This window comes from Trachurus japonicus, chromosome 11 (assembly GCF_045865225.1).
Source record: "Trachurus japonicus isolate A0001 chromosome 11, Traja_1.0".
In the NCBI taxonomy this organism is placed as follows: Eukaryota; Metazoa; Chordata; class Actinopteri; order Carangiformes; family Carangidae; genus Trachurus; species Trachurus japonicus.
The window spans coordinates 22,932,400-22,953,469 of NC_140917.1; the positions used below are offsets into that span (position 1 = coordinate 22,932,400).

Genomic DNA, 21,070 nt, shown 5'->3' on the forward strand with positions numbered 1-21,070 from the left:
GATTCATGCTTTAAACTGGCTCCAGCTCAAGTTATGGATTTGCTTCAAGTAAGGACATATTGACAACTTGTTCACAATACACATTATCAATTAGTATTTATTAACAATATCTTTTTCCATCTCAACATCTTTTCCTTAAATAACTACAGTACAATATACATTACACTTGCAGCCACAAATATCAAAGATATTTACAGGTTTACATACAATATATACATATGCACAGGAGGCATGTACACAAGGCTTCTGTGTGTCCCAGTGGGATTAAAGCTCACACATTTGGCTACAGCCTCAAGAGTCGTGAGGGTCAGCGACAGAGCCATAAAAGACAAAACTCTGACAAAATAAAACAGGATGAGATTTACATGATGTACAACTTTAACAGGGTTCATTGGTGTAAATGGCACCATGTTGCTATGTACACTCATCATCTGATGAGGACAAACAATGAAAAATAAAATAAAGTTAATGAATTATGAACATTTTCACATTTGGCAACTCAGTTGTCAGAAACAACATGTCAAGGATGGAACAGTATGTATAACATATGACACTGTGTACACGTTTCCACATCAACAGATATGAAATATGTCAATCCTTTTTTTCATGACAGGGATTGAGATGATCACAAAGCATCCTGGTGGTTCTGCCTGTAAACATACATATGTACAAAGAAAAATAATACATCCAAGGGAGACTAAAACAAGTCACATCCCCACCTTCAAATCTTTTCTTTCTTTTTTTTCACAATTACATGCTTCCCTTTTTGAAGGCAATGGAGCAAAGACAGTAGTGATGGCAACATGCATTAAAAGGCCTGTGAATGTTTTAAAATTTGTATCACACCACATTTTCCTCATTTTTAAATCCAGTTGGAAAAGCTCCCTACAGATTTAAATACATTTAAATACTGCAAGAAGTACGACTTTCGGGCGAACACAAATTGAAAACAAACAAACAAACAAAAAACTGTAAAATCATAACTAATAAATATTTAAATAATGATATCTCTCAATTAGTACCGGCGGTAGTCACCGTTCTGTTCAATATTAAGGAAATGAAAGAAAGTTGAAAGAAAAGAAGCTTTCTTTGTCTTCAGTAGCGGCCATACAAGAGAAATGTAATTAATGCAATTGCTGGATAAACTTTGTAGCTTTGTATGTGTACAAACTAACAGCTTTTACTTATGTAGTGGTTTCAGTATTATGATGGGGAACTAAAATGAGCCAGTGACAGCTGTTACTGTCAGGCTGCTAGTTCCAACACGACGTCCTACAGACAAAAAAAAAAAAAAGGGACGGGAATGAAATGGAAACTGGTTTCATTAAAACATGAGGAGAAACAGTGGAACTACAAAACACATTTAAACACATCATACACAACAGGTCAATGACTCTGGAGCAAGTGAATGACACATATCAGTTCTGAATTTTAACCCCAGACCAGGGCTGAAATTAAGGCCATGTCACTGTTTGTTCAAGTTTCTTATGATATTTACATCTTTGAAGTGCAAAGATGTTTTTAGTGCAGAGCTCAAGGTCATTAAGGTTTGTTGTGGTTTGTACGAGATGATAACTGTTCGTTTCAGCATCCCATTTTCAGACTAACCTTTTAAAAAAACTGTTTTTTTTCCACTGTACTCAGATTTCAAAAGCCTTACTTTTTGTATAACACACGACTTCTGACTGAACAAAAGAGGAAACTAAATTTCATGCCAGGAGAAAGTCACAAATGAGGACGGTAGGAAATCTGTCTTTAGAAAGGCCTCAGCGTGGCCGAGGCGATACTTTTGAAGAATCAACCGAGTTGCAGGGATGTGGAGCAGCAGCGATGTGATTGGACAAGGCAGTGTCTGTATGATCCGACAGGTCCAGGTCCGTTGGTCCTGCCCAGTGCAAAATGCCAGTCGCTCACCCGATTGGTCCGTGAGTTTATCGTAAACGTCTTAGACCACGTTGGCCAGCTCTGTTGAGTCAGTGTCTGAATCTGTCTCGTTGTCCCTGCAACACAAACACAAGTGACTTCACTAGATGAACTATTTATTTTAAATAGTAGGTGACAGCTGAATTTCAACTGTCACCTGCAGTCTTCCTCAGAAGCATAAAAGAACATCTCCTATTGTATTTGTCTGTTTAAAATGAAGTACAACTAGTGCTAAGAAGAGAACAAAATGAACCTTTTCAAGCTACAAGCGACGAGTTTCAAACACACACACACACACACACACACCAAGCAGAGCAGAGGTTCTCAGTCCTCAGCCTTACCTCTGCTCCTGCAGCAGTTTGCGGTTGCCTTGCCTCCTCTCCTCATCGATCGGATAAAAGTACAAAATGGTCAGGCCGATAACGATGAGAACCAGTGGGGCGGCGGAAACCAGCACCTTCAAGGTGATATGTACCTCCTCTGGTTGAGAGCAGCCTCTACTGATGTAGCCTGCAAAACTACAGAGAGGAGAAACAGAATTATGGAAATGACCACACAAGTGTTAATGTACTAGAGTTAAAAAAAAAAAATTTAAAAAAAAAGCAGTAAGATTTTTTTGTCTTGATATGAAGGTTTCCCACCATGAGGCTGATCAAAAGCCAACACTGCTGTAGAGTGGATCATGTGATGGATGAACTCATCACACACAAACAGTCTTACTGTACTTGATCAAATGAAAGTGAAAGGAATTTCTTGCTTTGATGTGGGATTTGGGTGCTGGGGGATGCGGCTTAGCCTCATATTGTGTCCCAGTGTATTAGATTTTTTTTTAAATTTAAAAAATTCCGATTAAGGTTATGTATGTGAGTGTGTGACCTTGTTGGTACTTACTCTAAACTGAGTGTGGAGATGCCCAGAGAGACTCCAGAGGCAAACTTGGTGAAGAAAACGTAGAAGGAATAGAAAAGAGCTTCGTGGCCGGTGGAGTTGGGGTTCTGTACTTGGAAATCGTCAACGACATCAGGAAGCATGGACCTGAGAGGAAATAAAAAAAAGATTCAGGATTGGTTCTCCACCTACACACTTCATGTTACTCCATGTAAGAGCTAACCCGGAGGCAGTAGGGGTACTTACCAGGGCAGCAGGAAGGCCACAGCCACTCCCACCCCGGCAGCGAAGGAGACGATGTAGGTCACGATGAGGTTACTCTTAACACACACCACCATGATCAGGAAGGGAACCACAGACTGAGAAGAAGAGAAGACACATTAGCCAGCTGTCCTTCAGAGCCTTACTTCCTAACATCTCACTTCCTAAAAGACTCCAGAGCTGTCGTCTTAGAAATCATAGGATAACTCTTACACCCTGTCAATCTCAGGCTTCATGTGACTTAGAAGTGGTGTTTGGACGTGACTGTGGGCCTTACCAAGGTGCCAGTATAAACCGCTGTCTTTTTCCCAAAGCGAGTAAGAAACCACTGCCAGAAGGGGATGGCCAGGGTAGCGGAAAGCTGTGGGGGGAAAGAAAACATTTAAAATTCCGGTTAACCAGCTGTTTCTTGTCAACAAACACACAAAACTGAAACCAATAACTGGTTTCAATAAATTCCACAAAAAGGCTCTTTATTACGAGTTAACCTGAACCTAGAGAAGCATAAAGCCGTGGATCCTCTGTGTTGCGTTGCGTAACATGACTTTAGGTGCATTCTCAAAATGCTTCAGCTTCCGCCTCAGACGTTTTAAGCACGGCCGGCGATGCAGAAGCACTTCTGACCTCTGGTATATGCCAAACACAACAGCGAGGAAGGAAGATAATACGACCTCTACGGCTCTTCCCAAAACAAATTCGAGCTCAACGAGATGCGACGTTCCACAGGGGTCATGCTAACGACGGGGTGGGGGGCAGAGGGCTCGCTCAGATCAGTCTGACCTCTGACCCTTCAGTGTTTGACTAAGGTAAAGACAACAGAAACAGCCCTAATGCAACAGTATTTTTCCACCAGCCTTTTTTTTTTATTATTATGAGCAAAGGTCTGACACTGCTCACACACCATCTCTGCCTCTGCGATGACAAACGTGTGTGGCAGCTAAAGCCTTTTTATGTGGTTATGTGAGTGAACACATTATCTCATTTCCTCGAATTTGAACTTGCAACACAAAATTGAACTTGTATCAGCGTTAATGTGAGCGGCTGAGCTCGGTCTAAACTTGCCTGCACACGCAGCGCCCACACCCGACGAGCCTTATCAGCATTTTCCCCAGAAATCAAACATCATATGTTAATCGACTTTATCTCCTGACTGGAGCTCATAAATCTCCTTTTACGCACTCATCTCAGTGTCTGAAACAGTGCAGCACAGTGCGACTGCTCCTTTACCACACCAACACCACGCAGCCCTCGATTATGGAGCTCATTTGCTGTGTGCGACATCATGGGGGCAGGAGAGAAACACACGGTGCAACATGCTCTCTGAAACGTGGCTCGCTTTGGCACAAAGACAGACACACACACAAAGCTCCTTCTTGTTGCTGTTGGACGGTCTGCCTCGCTGCTCTCATTCAATCTTTCATTGCATTTGAACTTCAACAAAACTGGCAAAGCAGTTTGACAACACACCCTTATATAACTCCTCTCAGTTTGATTTGAGCGACTCATCTTTGTTCTAGTAAGAGCGGAGCCTCTCAGATTAGCCCGTCATCTCATCAAGTTACTGAAGGTGAGGATTAGGATCACTTAGTGCTGATTAAGGGTAACTTTATAAGGAGCTGGGGCTCTGAAAGCGCACAGTGTTGAAGCCTGTAGAAAGTCATTTTACTAAATAAGCGTACTTTAAAGAAAAAAAAAAAAAAGAAAAAAGGTCACTGCCTTGGCTTCGTAATCCTTTCCATAAAGTAAAGGATCAAAGCGTGTAATCTTTTCAACCTCTTTAACCTGCACTTTCTCAGCCTGTACAGTGCTGCCGTGCTGCGCTACAGTAGGCACAATGTTTGATTAACTGGATTTCATACCTGTCCGACTAAAGCCTGAGTGATTCCTTTATAGGCGAGACTTCTCTTTGTATGTAGGTTTATGTAGACGAGAGGTCGTGACATGAAAGGAGAAGCAACTGTGGCTCCTTCACTGTCCGTGGGAATGGGACGGCATTCAGGCAGAGCAAGTCAGAGTGGACACACATCATGGAAACGGGCAGCGAGACAGTGAGGCTTTGTGACCCAAAACAATTTATGCGTTCGCTCCTGGGGGATAAAGTTTTATCTCCGCTCTGAAGCTAATGGCTCCACTTATTCCACACAAACGGGCCGTCCGAGGTTTCAGGTGATGAGAGAAATGCGGTCGTTGCTATGGAAGCAGAGCACCCATCTCTATGTGTCTGAAAATGCCACTTGTGTGTCTATGTCTCTGTGCGTGTTGTGCTCACCATGATGACCAGGAGAATATTCTGGAAGTCGTTTCTGAAGCCCAGCGTGGAGCTGCAGAACAGAGCGAAGTTTCCCTCCAGGAGCTGTGGGACGAAGCACACCCACACACACTTCGGTTTAGTTTTGTTACAATACAATACAATACATATTTATTTATTTATATAGCACATTAAAAAATACAACCCAGGTTGTCCAAAGTGCTGTACAATAAAACACACAAGCAAAACTAGTGGCAATAAAACTAGATGGGATACAGGTTATGTAGCTACAATAAAACAAGAGTGTTGTTGTTGTTGCCTAAAAACACAAACACACACACAGACATAAGACACCGCGGGCCAACACTGTGGTGCTACGTAAACTCCAGCTGGTAGCACAGAGCAGCTAGACGCTCGCGGTTGAACTCGGTAACGGAAAAAACAAACTTCACATCAGAAACAGACAAAATACTGGGCTGACATATTGATTTGTATGTGTGTGTGTGTGTGTGTGTGTGTGTGTGTCTATGCGCACCATGAAAGCCAGTGAGGTAAAGAGGAAGACCATGACCAGTTTGGCGTACGGTCCGTGTCCCATCACCAGCCTAATGCCCTGGAAGAAAGACATGGGCTCTGACCTGGGACGAAAAGATTCTGAAAAGACAGAAAGCAAGAAACGATTAACAAAGACGCTAAATGACTTGTAGTTATATTCATCTATTAAATTCATATCTATCTCGTTCCTGTCTCCTAGCATGGCCTTTTGGTTCATGCTACTTTAACAGCTGCCTTTCAGGCTCATCCTTTCCTGGACAATTGTGTCTTATTAGGCCCCGTCCTGGTCACGAGGCCTCCAATTTAACCAAGGCCTCAGTGTTCTCACAGAACGTCAGCCCACAGTCACACCATATCATTCAGCTGTAACTGTACATCCCCATTGGACCGCAACACAAACATCAGTAACAGCTCTGTCACATGAAAGACGTGTGTTTATCTGCATCCAATCAAGAACATAAGTGACTGTTATTTGTGAAAAGCCATGAGAGACACTCAGCTGGAGTCATTTTTCATATTCAATAAGCACTTTAAAAGGCCAGATCAACATCTGCAAAGGAAAGAAATATATACAACTTGTCTTTTTTTGGATTGGAATAAAAGGGTGGGGATGGAGAAAGATGTTTTACCTTTTTGTTCCCTAACACCGAAGAAAAGAACAAGAGCACAGATGATGTAGATCAAGCAGATGACGCCGGAGGCGATCATGTACGCCACTTTCTGTAGAGGAAGAGATGATCAGATTAGAGATGGATCGCAGTTAGAAAAACAGTCCTTTCACGTGGTTTTGATAGTTAGGTTGTGATAAAGAAGAGTGTTTACCGTGTGGTCCAGGGAGATGCCATTCTCTGACACGTTGAGTCCGACAGACTTGTTGTTATTCAGGTCTGCAAGGATGTCGGCGGGACCCGGGACGCAGGGCGCGTTGGCCATGCCTACTATCTGTCCTTGGATGGCTGTGCCGAACACGGTGCCCAGAACTTCCACCGTCATCCCTGAAAGAATCGCGGGAAACGTTTAATCACTGACGAGGCGATGCATTCAATGTCTTTTCGGTGAGGAGACTCATTCAGACAACCACAATTTTTACATTTTACCGACTGCTGTGATACTCACTGTATGCAGTGGCCGAGTCCCTCTCTTTCTGCTCCGAGCTGATGAACATGGTGAGGGCAGAGTATGGCACATGGAAGCACTGATAACAAAGACAAAGAAAAACAGAGAATGAAAGGTTAATACCTCTCTGTGATACAGTTTTGGTCATTCAGAAAGTGAAAATAATTGCTCTACATTTTGGGGAATGTGTTTATTTGTATTTTAGCAGTTATAAAGGAGTAGATGTACTGCTCTCATGTCGGTGTGGTAAAGATGAAGATATCATCAGTTATCTTAGCTTAGCACCAACACTAGAAACCATGAAATAATCCTTTGTAAAAGAAAAGAAAGGGGCAAATTGCTGTTTTTTCACTGAAGACATCGATTTAACATTCAGTGAAGTACTCACAGTCATGAGGGTCTGGAAGAGGCAGTAGAAGATTAGGTACCAGATGACTTTGCCGTTCTCGAAGGGAGGAACATACCATATGAGGAAATAGCAAATCACAGCCAGAGGGGTAGAGAGCAGGATCCTGCACGAGGGAAAGGGGGAGAGAGAGAGAAGGGGGGACAACAACAACAAAAACAACATCAGTGGATGAAAACGTGATCCTACTCGAGCGTGAAACACCCCCAGTCTGTAAACAATCATGAAAAGATGGGGCCACTCATTACATAACAAATTGTGGCCGATCAAGTGTGTCTTTCATTCAGTCTGTGCCAACTTTCCCTCAGCAGGACTTCACTTGCGTTTACTTTGCCCTCACTTGTCGTCACTACCAGGGACATGATGTCCCCGGGCCGTGGAACAGGTTGAGCTTGATGTTTGTCAGGATTTGAGGGTTATGAGAGGATACAATATTGGAAGAATGCGGCCTGGTCAGCGTCACCACACCGAACGACTGCTGGCTCGGTTTCTCTTACATGTTACACGTACTATATGATGTTTAATGGGACAAGTATGGACGTGTGTGAGTCATTTCAAAGACTCATATTAACAAGAACGTGTTTCAGTTTTGGAAACACAGCCGTGCCATCCTGTACACTGCCTCCCTTTCTGCCTCACACGTCACTCCTCCCGTAACTTCAACCATGACGTTACTGTATCTGGTGAAGGAGAAACGCGTAAGTGTTGTGGGAATGGAATTCCTTGAGTCACTTATTGCCCTTCATTCGACTTCTACCTAAGGCCACACCAATCTTGACCAATCACAGAGGGTCTGGGTAGAAACCACACCTCTGACCGGCACGGGAAGGGGAAAAAAAATGTAGTCTAGCTTGTGAAACAGGAAGTGTCTCAGGTCATCCGGCTTGCTCCTCTATTGTTAATGAGGTTACTCAGCCTCGCCGGAAAGGATATGAAATCATGCGTCCTGTACACAACACAGTCAAGCCACAACAGCATCCAATGAAAATATGGTGACGCAACGCCTCACCAAGGCACCGGCTTCTGTCCCGTCACAGAAACAGACCGGCTTCACTAGAAGCTAATCAACTTAATCCAGCTGAACTCTGATGATCTATATCTCTTTAAAGAGAGAAACGTCAGGAGCAGCGTTCAATGAGCTCTCTCGTGCATGTGATGTGATTAACTGTACACTTGGGGAAAGTTACTCTGGGAATGTGTGCAAGTGGAAGCAGATACAGAACAAACAGAAGTGCATGTTAATGTCCATTTACTTGAAATGAGCGTTATCATCCAAATTATATACACCACTTCCTCTTGTTTCAGTTTGACCCATTACTGGAAATACGCCCCTTAAAAAAAAAAAATTAACATCCAAAATTAAGTCTGAATCCCTTTTTAAATAAACCTTCCAGTTGCATCTTTATGGGTGCATGCTGTTCTTCAGCATCCAAGCTCAGACTTGCACTGAGCCTGCAGGACTGCAGTGACATATAAGCACTGTGCAGAGTAGACCCCTCACCCCTTGGAGTCGTATTAATATGTGCTCTGAAATAGCCGTGCTGACTAGCAGGGAGGGGTGATTTATCTCAGCGACTCTGTTGGTTGGTAACTGTTGTGTCATAGGTCTGATATGTGAATTTATTCTTCTGGCAGCCACCGCTGGGCTGGGTGTGTATACAGCTGTAAAAGATCTGCGAAATATTCTGTTTCAAAATCCAAGAAATAAGCAAAAGAAACACTGCTATAGAAAATAATGAGAAAAAACATAATCAATGTAAAAGCTTAATCTCATCTTGGTTTTAAATTCATACAGAGCAAGACAGACATCCAGTATTTCTAGAAGTTGAGGTATGGATTATTACCAGGGAGTGTTTAAAGACAAACCCTGTGTTTAGGGAGCGGCAGACAGCTGTGGTCTGTCACTTGTTACGGCTCCTATGGCTCTGCAGCAGCAGCAGCAGCACTGAAAATCATTCTGCTCCATCTTTGAACTGTAGTAACCTCTTGAATTCCTCAGTCACCCTTTAAAAATCCTAACCGGGCCTTTTAGGCCGCCGCTATTGGCTGAGCGAGGTGGTGTGTTGTGGGAGCGACCAATCAGAGACGAGTGTGTCTATTCCCCTCCCCCACTTCCCTAAACACAGAGATTTTTCAAGATGAAGCAGCTCCAGTGGTCTTCCTCGCTGCTCTCCTCATCTCCTCGTACACATTACGTGGCTGTGATGATCGTCACATGACCTAACATGCCGGTCGTTCCTCCGACCACCCACCCACCCACACACACACACTTCCACACCCATCTCTCACGGTAAAACAGGCAGGATGCATCTCCACCAGCGACATGAAGAATGACCCACTTTTGAGAGGCTTCGATTCACATGTCAGCATCTCTGCACCGACAGAAAATTACAGAAACGATGATATACCTCCTCTGTGACATGATCATCCCCCAGGACATCAAGTTGATTTAGATTCATTTTCTGCATAAGCAATAAATCTGACAAGAGCACAGATGTTGTGGTTATCGAGCGAAACGCAAAATATGTTATTTCAAAATATTCCACCAGATTATGCATTCAGTAAATTCCTGCTCATCCAGAACAAGATTTTAATATCTTTTGCACATGTGTATATGTGCTCTACATTTATTTCCTCACCGAAGACAAAAATACTCTAACCAGCTGTAAAGGATGGCAATTCCTTTGTATTCTGTGTAAATTAATTATGCAGGTGTTTTCTCCACAGTGACACCCGAGGGAGCGTTAACACAGGAAGCCAGGGATGGAAACCACCGGGGACCTTAATGGCCGCATTTTACTCCCAGCTGTGCTGCTCTTCACATATGTTTTCCTGAGCAGCTGGAGAAGAGAGGTTATATTTTTATCAGGCAGGGGGTAAATAAGATCACTGATGTGTGGTTCTCGTTATGAAGGTGCCGAGACCCCCTACGACATCCTGATCTCCCTTTTCCTCCTCTGTCCTGGCCACCTTATGAGGTAGCACGTCCTGCCAGCTATTACTGAAGAGACACTGGCTGTAAAACATCCTCGGTGCTGACAAGGGGCTGGCGGCCGTTTCTATAACCAGCGTCTGACACCTTACACCGCACTTATCTAACACGGCCGTATGAATTTTACCTCCCTCTCGGACATGGACCAAGAGCTCCACGGGCAATTTTTGGCGACGGTGGGACCCTGGACAAAAAGTCACAGTCTGATATTCATGAGTAACTCAGATAAACCTGCTTAGAGAAGAAGCGGAGATGTGGGGGATGGGAAGTAGTGGTTAAAAAAAAGGGGTCAGTAACCTTTCTGTGAAAAAGGCCTGAAGCCTCCCACTCCCTCAGGCTGAGCGCCACACACACAACGTTTTAACATTCATTTTGTCTCCATCCACGCTGCTCTTCATTAAGGCATCTCACAAAGAAAGAGGCCACGGACGGGTCACACTGAAATAAAACCAGAATAATAAGTCTGGCTCTCTCTTTTCTCATGTGTCAAATTCAAAATTATTTTGAATATTAAAATGTCAAATAGCTGAAAATGTGTCCGACACAGACAGAGACTCCAGTGTCAGAGGAATTTAGTCTGGAAAACGGTTTGTGTGCCTCCTGACTGTGTAGCCTCGGTAGCAGGCAGGAGTTATATTTGTCAATGCCATGCCAAAGGCCGCGCTGTGGGAAACCAGAGGCTGCATGAACTCCTTATAGATGTTTAGTTAAAAAAACAAAAAAAGGGCTCAGTATCTTTGTGTTTGGGCGTCAGTGGTACGGCCTGGACTGTTTCAGTGGGTTATTCTATTGCCACCGCCACTTTGCATAGCAGCAGTTGTGTGCATCTGTGTGTGTGAAAGGGAGAGGGGGAGGGGGCTTGAATGAATATACACGCATGTGTGGGCAATAAGGAAGTGGTAGAGCATGAATTGCATCAGCACGACCCATAGTTAGGGCATGACGATGACGCGCCATTCCCAGGAAGAAGCTCCACCCCCAAACACTGTGACACATGTACAGAGGAAAGCTGGAAATCTTCCACCCTGAGGACCGCCTGACTCACAAAAGATGACAGCAGCAGCCCCCCCTCTCAAAAAAAGCAAATACGTAACAATGGGTGCTCCAGTGACATAAGTGGGCTTCATCAACAAGGGAAAAAGAGTTGACCATGACCCAGAGGAGGAGGAAGGCGCTCCTTAGATGATTATCTGGATTCAAAGGGATAGTTAAACATTTTGGCAAATTGGGCCCCATTGTTGGATTGTGTATTTGATGAGTTTGATGAGGGAAATCAAGAAATCCCATGAGCCTCCGTAGTGTAGCTCTGAGCAGCTCGTGGCTGTGCTCCGCCATTCTAAAAATAGCTTGCACTGACAATTAAAGGTAACGAACCTACTCCTACTACTATAGGGATTATGGCAATGGGCCAATTTGCCAAAATGTTGAACTATCCCTTTAAGGAAAAAGCTCAACAGCTCTAGTTGTCCTGTGTGTGAATCAACAGCATCAGACAGCTGGGTATATAGACCTACCAGGGCAGCATGCGTCCAAAACGTGTCCACGGGCTTCGGGAGACGAGGAACCCCACCGTGGGGTCCGTGACTGCGTCCCATGCTCTGCCTCCGAACAAGATGATGGAGGCGTAAAAGGGGTCCAACTGTGGAAAGCAGAAAGACACAAAGATTAGTGCAACTGTGGCAGTGAGAGAAAGACTTAAATATAAGTCACAGGCGAGCCGCCAAAGGTGCCACTTGGCAACTTCAGCCCGTCTCAGCGGTTCATTCAGCTTTGTTCGGGGGAGACCGAGTGGAAGCCAGGCAGCGTGAACGCTCCGCTCCTCACTGTACAATCTGCACCATGCTGTGTCGTCTAATAGACTCTCAATCAGCAGCCTCGGCCGCTGGACAAAAGCTTAAACCCTGGGAGGCTGCTGACTTACACGTTACTTTGGCCTTTACCATCAGATCAGTGTCAGAGCCCATTAAAGCGAGCCCCCTCCTCATGGTGCCAGTACCACCATCTCTCTCTCTCCCCCCTTACCCTCCCTACATTTTTGAGAATAAGCCCCTGTAAGCCTTCTTGTACAGTGGAGCCCCCATCATGGAGCCAATAATGGAAAGAAGAGAGAAGACTGTTCCACCTCTTCATTTTTTCCGGGACAATCAGACCATTTGTTGGCGAGCTTTTGGCGGCCACAATGTCTTGAATGTGGTCTTATGAAAGAGGTGCTGTGAGGGCACAGGAAGGATCGTGTACAGCTCCAAGCCTCTAAATGCCACCTCACATACTGTGACAGCATTGGAAGGACAGTGGTGGATGCACACTATGTTCCCGTCCACAGTTAAGGGGTTCTTTAAGGACAGCGGGGTGGCTATATATAGGACTGTTACAAAAGTGACACTAAATATGTGGACAGGTGTGATCATGGAGGATTTTTTTTTTTTTTAATAATCTCAACCAACTCACCTGAGCTACATCCAGAAGATAAATCTGCAGAAAAAAGCCCAGGGCACATCCAGTGATCTGGTAGGGCGCTCCGCCGATGGCATAGCAGATCTTGTTGCAGATTGACAACCTGTTCCTGTGCTCGTGCTGGAGAAAAACAGGGAAGAGGAACAGAAGCGAGAAACACAGTTAATGGCGGAAAATGAACGAGACATTAAGTGGGAGTGGAATAAAAGGCATTTTTATACAAGAGCAGACATGAGATCTGTTAATCTACCTAACAAATGAATGCTCACTTAGCTCACATTACGCATTAGCCTACTTTTACAGAAAGTGTCTTTAAGTATTTGCAGCTGCTGCTTACAAACCCCCTTTTCAGGCTTTGGCAGGCCTTAGCCCGCATAATTATAGGAGAGGTCAGTTCAGCAAAATTGACAACTGGAGTTCAACCCTGTCAGGGTGACGGGTCCCTGTAATACAGCGGCACAGTTATATTCCCCCTGGCTTATAAATAGACAACTTTCTCCATTTCTGTCGCAACACTCCAACACTCCTCCACCTGTAGATCATTCGATTCCTTAGCTTCACCGATTTCTCGCCATTTAGGCAGTAACAGAGTTTTAAAGCCTCACAGGGAATGTGGCCTCAATTCTTAAATCGTCAGAGTCTTAAAAGTGCAGCTGGCAGTAAAGCTCACTATCACTAGCATATTTGGCTGAAGTCAGGGACAGCCACTGGGGAAACAAGAACCCCTTGGTTTTCTAACAAGGGCTCATTCTTCTTGGTCTTCTTCACTGTAGATGTAATAATTCCCTCGACAGACAAGACTCTAAACGACTCCTTTAATAGAAGCACAAATCACCGTTGGCGAGGGCCAGGGCCAGGGCCATGACAACACCATGGTGTCACCCACACTAAAGGCCGGGCAGACAGCACCTTGGCAGCGCTGCGTTAACACCCAAATGGACGGCTGCCAGTTTGACCATTGCTCTGGCCAGTGTCGGAGTGAATACACACCCTCCTCCCCGGCCAATCAAAAGGTTGTGTTTGCTGCTGCCTAATCGGCCCTCTTTTCAGTCTGTCAAAGAGGTTTTCACCACCGCTGCTGTTTAACAGCCTTGGACAAAACATAAACCTGTGTGAGGAGCAGTTTTATAAGAATGGCCTTGATACTCGGGCTCATTACCGCTCTTCTACCTCGTGACAAGAAAACGGCCATCCAACTCCCACACGACGGTGCCAACACTGAGTAAAACCAGCTCCTGTCATGTTGATACACCCAACCAAGCCTTTGTTTAGGTGACAAAACGCTCAGTGGCTGAAATGAGAAACCAGCACCTTTTAAAGCAAAGAGGCAATTCTTCTAACAACACTGATTGAACAACACAATGGTTGGCCTTACAACAGTAGGACTCTGGTGATTCGGGTCAGGTCTCCATGGTACTGAACGCTCTGTCTCATGGTTCAAACTTGACCCTGCCATGTGATCTTCCCACGTCCCCCCCTCTAAACTAAACAATGCAGCTGTAAACTCGGCAGGGGCCGGTTGGTCTACGGCTGACGAAGGGCCTGTGACGACAACATTTTTGTGTGACAGTGTAGCTAAACTCCTCTACACCTGCTCTTCTTGTATGCATACATTTTTTCCACTCCTCTTTTTAAGAAGTCCACTGCAGTGACTAACTGTACCTATTTGTTATGTGACCAACACAGGAATGTATCTATTAAACAGTGTGCGCTCTGTCTCTCCACAGCTTTCAAACAATGCACTTTGCATAATGCACCCTATTAGATTAGAGGAGTTATATGTAGCCACTCTTGTCTGCAAAATTGTGCAGTGCCTCTCATTCCATATATTAATGTGGTTTTGTAAACGTGGTCATTTAAAGCAATAAAATGCGGCCCCTCCTCTAGCTCAATGGCTACTGCTTCTGTTATCAGCGGCAGCAGTAATGATATGTTATCACTGTAAATAGAAAACATACTTTAATGCTGAATTGGGTGGGTTTTTTTAGCCAGTACACAAAAGGTAGTAAATGCATTTTGGATTTGAGATGAAACTATTTGAATAGTCTACACCAGTACATAGAAATTCCTGATTTAAGGCAGCATCCCCAGCCTGCTCCCTCTGTCTGTGTCTGACACGTCGCCTTGATGACCACTACTTCCTGCTGCATTCAGAGGTATCAGGAAAAACGGGAGTTACACTCGTAAATGCCCCTAGATTACCATATCGGGAGGGATTTTTTTTTCAGTTAATTCTTGAGAAGTAACATAAAAGTGAAACTAAACAGTTAAAAGTGAAAGCTTTTCCCATATCCCATAACAACTAGGCTATGTCAAAAAGGGATGAAAAAATGTGTCTTCCTCATTTTGCTGCGACAGTGCATCACATTTTTCTCTGAAATAGAAAGACACCCATCAATATCGATACGATCAATACCAATAGCTGTGGTTGTCTTTTATACAATAAACGCCAACTTGTCATTCCTCTCTTGACATGGGGTTTCACGGGGGCCCATGAACGCAACACCAAACACACCTTTTTTAGCGACCGTTTCCAATGAAGTGGAGAGGATGCAGCCTCCCTCCACACCTTTTCCTATTTAATAAAAGCTGGTCGGTCTTGTCTCACGTTTCTACTTTGATTTTCACTTTGTTCATTTCATTATAACTCAATGGCAGCCTTATGAAACGAGAAAAATCCATAGGGGATTTCTCAACTTCAACATTTCTATCTATGGCCTATAATAAATGTGGAGAGCTCTGCTATTATAAGAAGAGCATGAGCATATTTCAAGGAGGTGCTGCCTTCAAGTGAGAAGAGGGGCATTTTCTTTTCGGGATTTAAAATTAGCCCTGTGTGGCTGGGGTAATGAAAACCGAAAACACATGTGAGTAGCTACAGTTCAGAGAGAAACTATAACTGAAAGTTGGTTTATTTCCCCGTGTCAAGCACCGTACACAGCCTTGGTTTGTGTGATTTAAACCATTTTGTCTCGTGATATTCGGCAGACCAGAGGAGGATGGGTTCGTCCACTTCGGTTAACTTTATTTTTTCGTAATTTCATCGTTTTATTTAAAAAAAATGAGTCGTCTGAGACATTTAATCGACATAATGTTGGTTCACTTCCGTGGCGAAATATGACAATAAGCAACGCGCGCGCCTTGTGAGACGTTAGGGTCCCTCCTTTTAAAAAATATGTCATTTGACCCGGTGTCTCCATTCATACAAGTTAAAACCGGCTTCTCCACCGTCTGCACTCATCTGCTGCTTTAAACAAACCTTCAACAAAGTGCCACAGAGGCTGAATTTGAACAAACATAATGAATGAAACCCACCTTCCTAGCCAGCGTGATGCCATCCGAGCTGACCGGTTTATTCAATAAACTGGCGCTGGAGTATTGTTCACCTCCTTCTCCTTTTGCCATAGCACAGCAGCTGCTTTCTCTAGGTTTTTAAACTTGACACGCAGAAAAAAAAAATGTAGAAAAAACAAACAAACTCCCAAATAAAAGTCTTCGATAAGGTTTTGAAGAGTCACGTCCAAAGGTGTCGTCGTAGGCTAGTCTACAATCTTTTTGAAAGCTGAGAGAGGATGCGGTGGCATAGTAATTTCAACAGAGCCCCGCCCATTCAACGTGCCATTCACGCCATGTTTGACCCCGCCCTCCAAAAGGCGGGGCTCAACCAGGGCTCAACCAGGGCTCAACCGAGTCATCAGGGACCACGAGTTTTTTTTTAGATTCTTGCATGGAGCAAAGGTTTATTGAACATGATAGTTTTTGCTGTGTTGCTCATATTGTTGATCCACAGGAGGGTTGCCTAAATCTTCGAATCTTTTTTTAAAAAAATCGTTTTATTGAGCAATTGAAAATTACACTAGGATAATAATGCAGGATAAAAAAAAATTAAGAGCAGGATAAAAGTGGAAAAACATTTAGGGGATTAATGAGGGAAAACAAAAACAAAACACCAAACAGTAGGCCTAAAAGGTGCGAAGGATAAATTAGGCATTTTAATTCAACATAAATCAGAGTAGCAAAATAATAAAGAAAAGGAATTATGAATTAGACTAACAAAAAAAAATGTGCAAAGTCTAGGCTTAATTTCTTGGCCACATCCTCAAGTGTGTGACACCCACTCCTCAATGAGGACATTTCCTCTGTCTCTCTGTGGTGACAGTTTTATCTCAGCCATACGTTGCTTTTCTTCACATCCAGTATATAAACATACCTACTGCTCATACATCCCCACCATTCACATAACAATGCTACCTAGAAACCTTCTTACATAGACACCTTTGTGTCTATGTCTTTGTTCCCCAATACGTCTGGGTTTTCCCTGTGTCTTCCTCTCTCTTATTAGCCTACTGTAATTCAATCGTATGTGTGACACGAAACAAACCTGACATGCAAATACCGCTACCTTTATTCCCCCTACTTAATTTTATAAGAATGATACAAATAGTCAGTCATAAAATTTGGTCACTGATACACAATATTTTATTTCTTATAGATTACATTTGTTTTTGATTTTTTTCATATACCTATGTACCTCTACTTGAGGGTGAACAGTAATTAAAGCATAAATGGATCAAATGTATGGTGAATTACTATATCTTGATGATATGGTAAGTGATGGTTGTTAACAGCATCACTTTAACCAATAAGGGATAGACTAACATTAGAGTTATGTGATTACGTAATATCAGGTGTACCCACTCACTCCCTGACATTGCATGTGAATTTGCATGGCTGTGTCAATAATTGTGTTGGTTTTACAGCCAAAAAAAGTATTGATACCATTGAAGTTTGAATTAGGTAACTAAGATGAAAGAGCAGGTTCTTAGGTAAAATATGAGTCATTTCATCAATGTTTATTTTAAACCACCATGGTGGTACAGCGAGTCAAACAATGGCTGACAGGGGTGGGGATGGTTGTTACACCTTTTACCTTTGTTGTTTTATTATTGTAAGTGTCATTAAGTGTCACCATCTTTCCTGGAATTGTATGATCTGCTTCTGACCTCCTGTTGAAAGGTTTCCATTGATACATGTTCAGCATTCACTGGTATTATCAGAATATGTATATTCTGATAATACCAGAATGACCTATTTTCATATGCACACCAGCCTGCTTTCAATGAAACACACACTCGCATTTTATAATTGCAATCTGTGAAATATATGAAAACACAGTTTAAAAAAAAAACAGTTGTTCTTCTATCATATTTAAAAGCAGCTCAATGTTCAGCCATCAGAAATTAAAAGCAGTCTTCTCTCTCGTCATATTTCCAGCAACACTGTCGCTTCAGGCTACAATCGTGCTATTTTTTGTATCGATCCATTATAACAACCTGCTGCTCTTGGCTGAAATCAGCCAGTTGTCGCTCCATTTCGTGCGGTAGTAGAATCATATCAGGTTTTGTTGAGCTGCATCATGAACACAAAGCCTGGCTATGTTGAGCCTCCTTCGCAGTACAGGTCACTGCTAGTCTGACCGCCTCATTCCCGCACGAGACACGGTGATCAAAGAATCATAGCGAACTACAGGTAGTGCTGCGGATTTCTCATCCCCCACCTGTTTGATTCAGAGTGTAACGAGAGAAAACAGAAGTTTTTCAATTGTGTTAATACAAGAAATTGAACGTGTACAAAATACATGAAAAGGGTCGCCTTTTGAGAGCCCTACCATGAACACTCTGCAAGTTATGGGAGCTGAGACAAAAAGTGTTACAACCATCCCCCCTATACAAGTTGTGTACAGTATGTGTGTGCTTATGAGTGTATTTCTGCTGTCTCTGCCTGGTTTTGCTGTGTTTTCACCCTTCTGCATATATAACTCAAAGTGACCACCTTCCTCTGTACTGACCATCAGTGAAGACGGTTCAAAGCAACTGTTTAAACCTCTTTTAGTACCTGCACACACATACCCGAGCTGCTAAATGGAGCCATACACAAAATTCCTCATGTGTGGCAGAACAAACAGCTAATCTTATGCGGCTCGCCCAGAGGTTGCTCGCTGCCTGACGGTTTCTCAAATCCTGTGACTCAAGTCTTTATTTGCAAAACGTCCTCTGCTCTGGCTGTGCATGCAGCCTATGTATGTACATACAGCACAGTATGTTCCTATTTTAGCTGAGCACACATACCATGAAGCCTCCAATATATGCAATCTATACACCACTAGTCTGAATACTCATCTGTGTGTGTCTGCTAGGAACCTCTGGTTTGCAGGAGACATGTAGATATTTGCAGTGTTTACTTATAATCACACACGCACAGTGTCTTTTCACAAACACACACACATACACACACACACACACACACACTGGGACAACTCGCAGGGGTATCATCCAGCACATATGCCGCCTCCCCTAGCTCAAACACTGACTTACAATGCAGTGTTATCATTGAACCGTTCACCTATCTGTTTACACACACCCAATACCCACACACCTCTGAGCAGGAACCTCCTGAAGGCATTGTTAAACTTGTGGCGGTCAACCCCTGACCTTGCCAGCTGTGCAGTCAAGTTCATATCATATGCACATGTGGGAAGTGAAACTGTACTAAGAACAAATCAATGTGTGTCAACACACACTGCAGATTAGATTAGATGTTATGGCTTGTTTCCAATAACGTTGTTGAGTTCAGGTGACAGTGGGCTCAGATTAGCTCACCTCTGACCCGATTTCATCGTAAGTGAAGGATTTGTTGTAAAACATCTGGTGCAAAGAGTTACTGTCTGTTGGAAAGTGTTGAAATATTACAGTAATGTCGAGAAGCTAATTGCACAAAGGATGAAGGAGGCTTCTAGAAATGTTGTAATGTTGAAAGACTGAAGGACAGAGGTTCATGTCAGTTTCCACGACAACAGTAAAAAGACAGACGAGGCAACATGAAACAACGACAGGGGAGAGACAATTACTGATATTTTGCATGAAATAACAAGTTTTTAAAGTTAATCCACAAGCCAAAGAACACACTATTGCTCAACAGGTATTTAGCCACCATCCCTCCTTGGTCTTGTCTTGTAAAACCAGTGGTTAATGGAGGCCAGAGTTAGCTAATGTTAGATTTACAACATTCATCTGCTGTTTTTGTGCAGATGTAGTCATGAGAAGATGAGGAGAATGATGTGAGAGAATGGGGAACTGTAACATTAACCTGTACGGACATGGGAAACCTTGAGCTGGGGTTTCAATGCACCAAAGCTGATGGTGGTCCTGGAAGTGTATAGCGTTAGGATGAGGCGGTAATGTATTGAGGCTTTCTCACAAGCCAGAACAGAAAGGGGGGGCATTGAAAAAAGGATGTTGTGGAAACATCTATTCAACTAAAGGATCTGGAAATCCATAACCAAGTACCAACCAAATAACTCTTACTAAGTGGACTTTTTTACAACACTATATTGAAACCATTTTCCTTTTGATGTCGGCCAAGTTTCACACACTTCTATACTGTTTAAACTGCTGTGACACGGTGTGAAGAACACACATTAGGGGCCACTACTAGCTAATGAATGGACTGTTCATCTCAAAGTCAATGTAAACCAAGAGGGACTTAGTCTAGCTGATTGACTAACAATCCCTCTCGGCTTTTATTGCAACAAGAACAAGCTTTTTACACTCCATCCTGAGGGACCTAACCTAATCCAGCAAGATGCTTTCCCATGGATCAGCTTACCTGTCTCACTTGTTGTAGCTTGGCTATTGAAAAAGCACCCGGAGAGGCTAAATAAACATCCTTAAAGGAAACGCTGTGACCCTGTGTGTAACTTGGAAAAGATATTTATGACTTTGAAACGATACCTTGGATTTCGCCTTGTGTCTCTGTTTGTTTGTGTGTAGTGCTGGAAAATGAGTACGGTGTAAAACGCGGTCACAACAAAGACAAGCATGAGTTTGTGTATTCAAGCATGTGTACAGTATGTGCATGTGTGTTTATGTATGTGCATTTTAAGTTTCCGCTGCCACCCGTGTTGTTAAAGTCACACCATTTGTTGATGGACAACATCACATTGGCAATTGCGATGAAATTACTGTGTACAAGTGACTTCATTGCCTGTGTGTAAAAGCTCGTGACTCCTGTGTATTTGTTGCCAAACACAGTGTGTGTGTGAAAATCTGAGAGAGCAACGCCATGCGACGAATGCAGGAGCCGTCCAGAAGGTCGAAGTTTGTGTGCGTCACCCGAGCAGAGATTATACATAGCTACACAGCTACAGGTGCAACGGAAACTCAGGACG

General features: G+C 43.4%; 1 protein-coding gene across 1 annotated transcript; it reads right to left on the reverse strand.

The window, feature by feature from the left end:
- Window positions 1-79: 79 nt before the first annotated feature.
- Window positions 80-16,407, reverse strand: mfsd2ab (MFSD2 lysolipid transporter A, lysophospholipid b). The gene is made up of 14 exons (XM_085791909.1): window positions 16,159-16,407; window positions 12,838-12,963; window positions 11,904-12,028; window positions 7,380-7,503; window positions 6,992-7,070; window positions 6,698-6,870; window positions 6,505-6,595; window positions 5,856-5,974; window positions 5,342-5,425; window positions 3,350-3,433; window positions 3,058-3,170; window positions 2,815-2,958; window positions 2,265-2,441; window positions 80-2,000 (listed from the first exon to the last, which is right to left on the reverse strand). The coding sequence occupies exons 1-14, from the start codon at window positions 16,246-16,248 to the stop codon at window positions 1,946-1,948; spliced, it is 1,584 nt and encodes a 527-aa protein (XP_085648035.1). The 5' UTR covers window positions 16,249-16,407; the 3' UTR covers window positions 80-1,945.
- Between the last annotated feature and the right edge of the window lie 4,663 nt (window positions 16,408-21,070).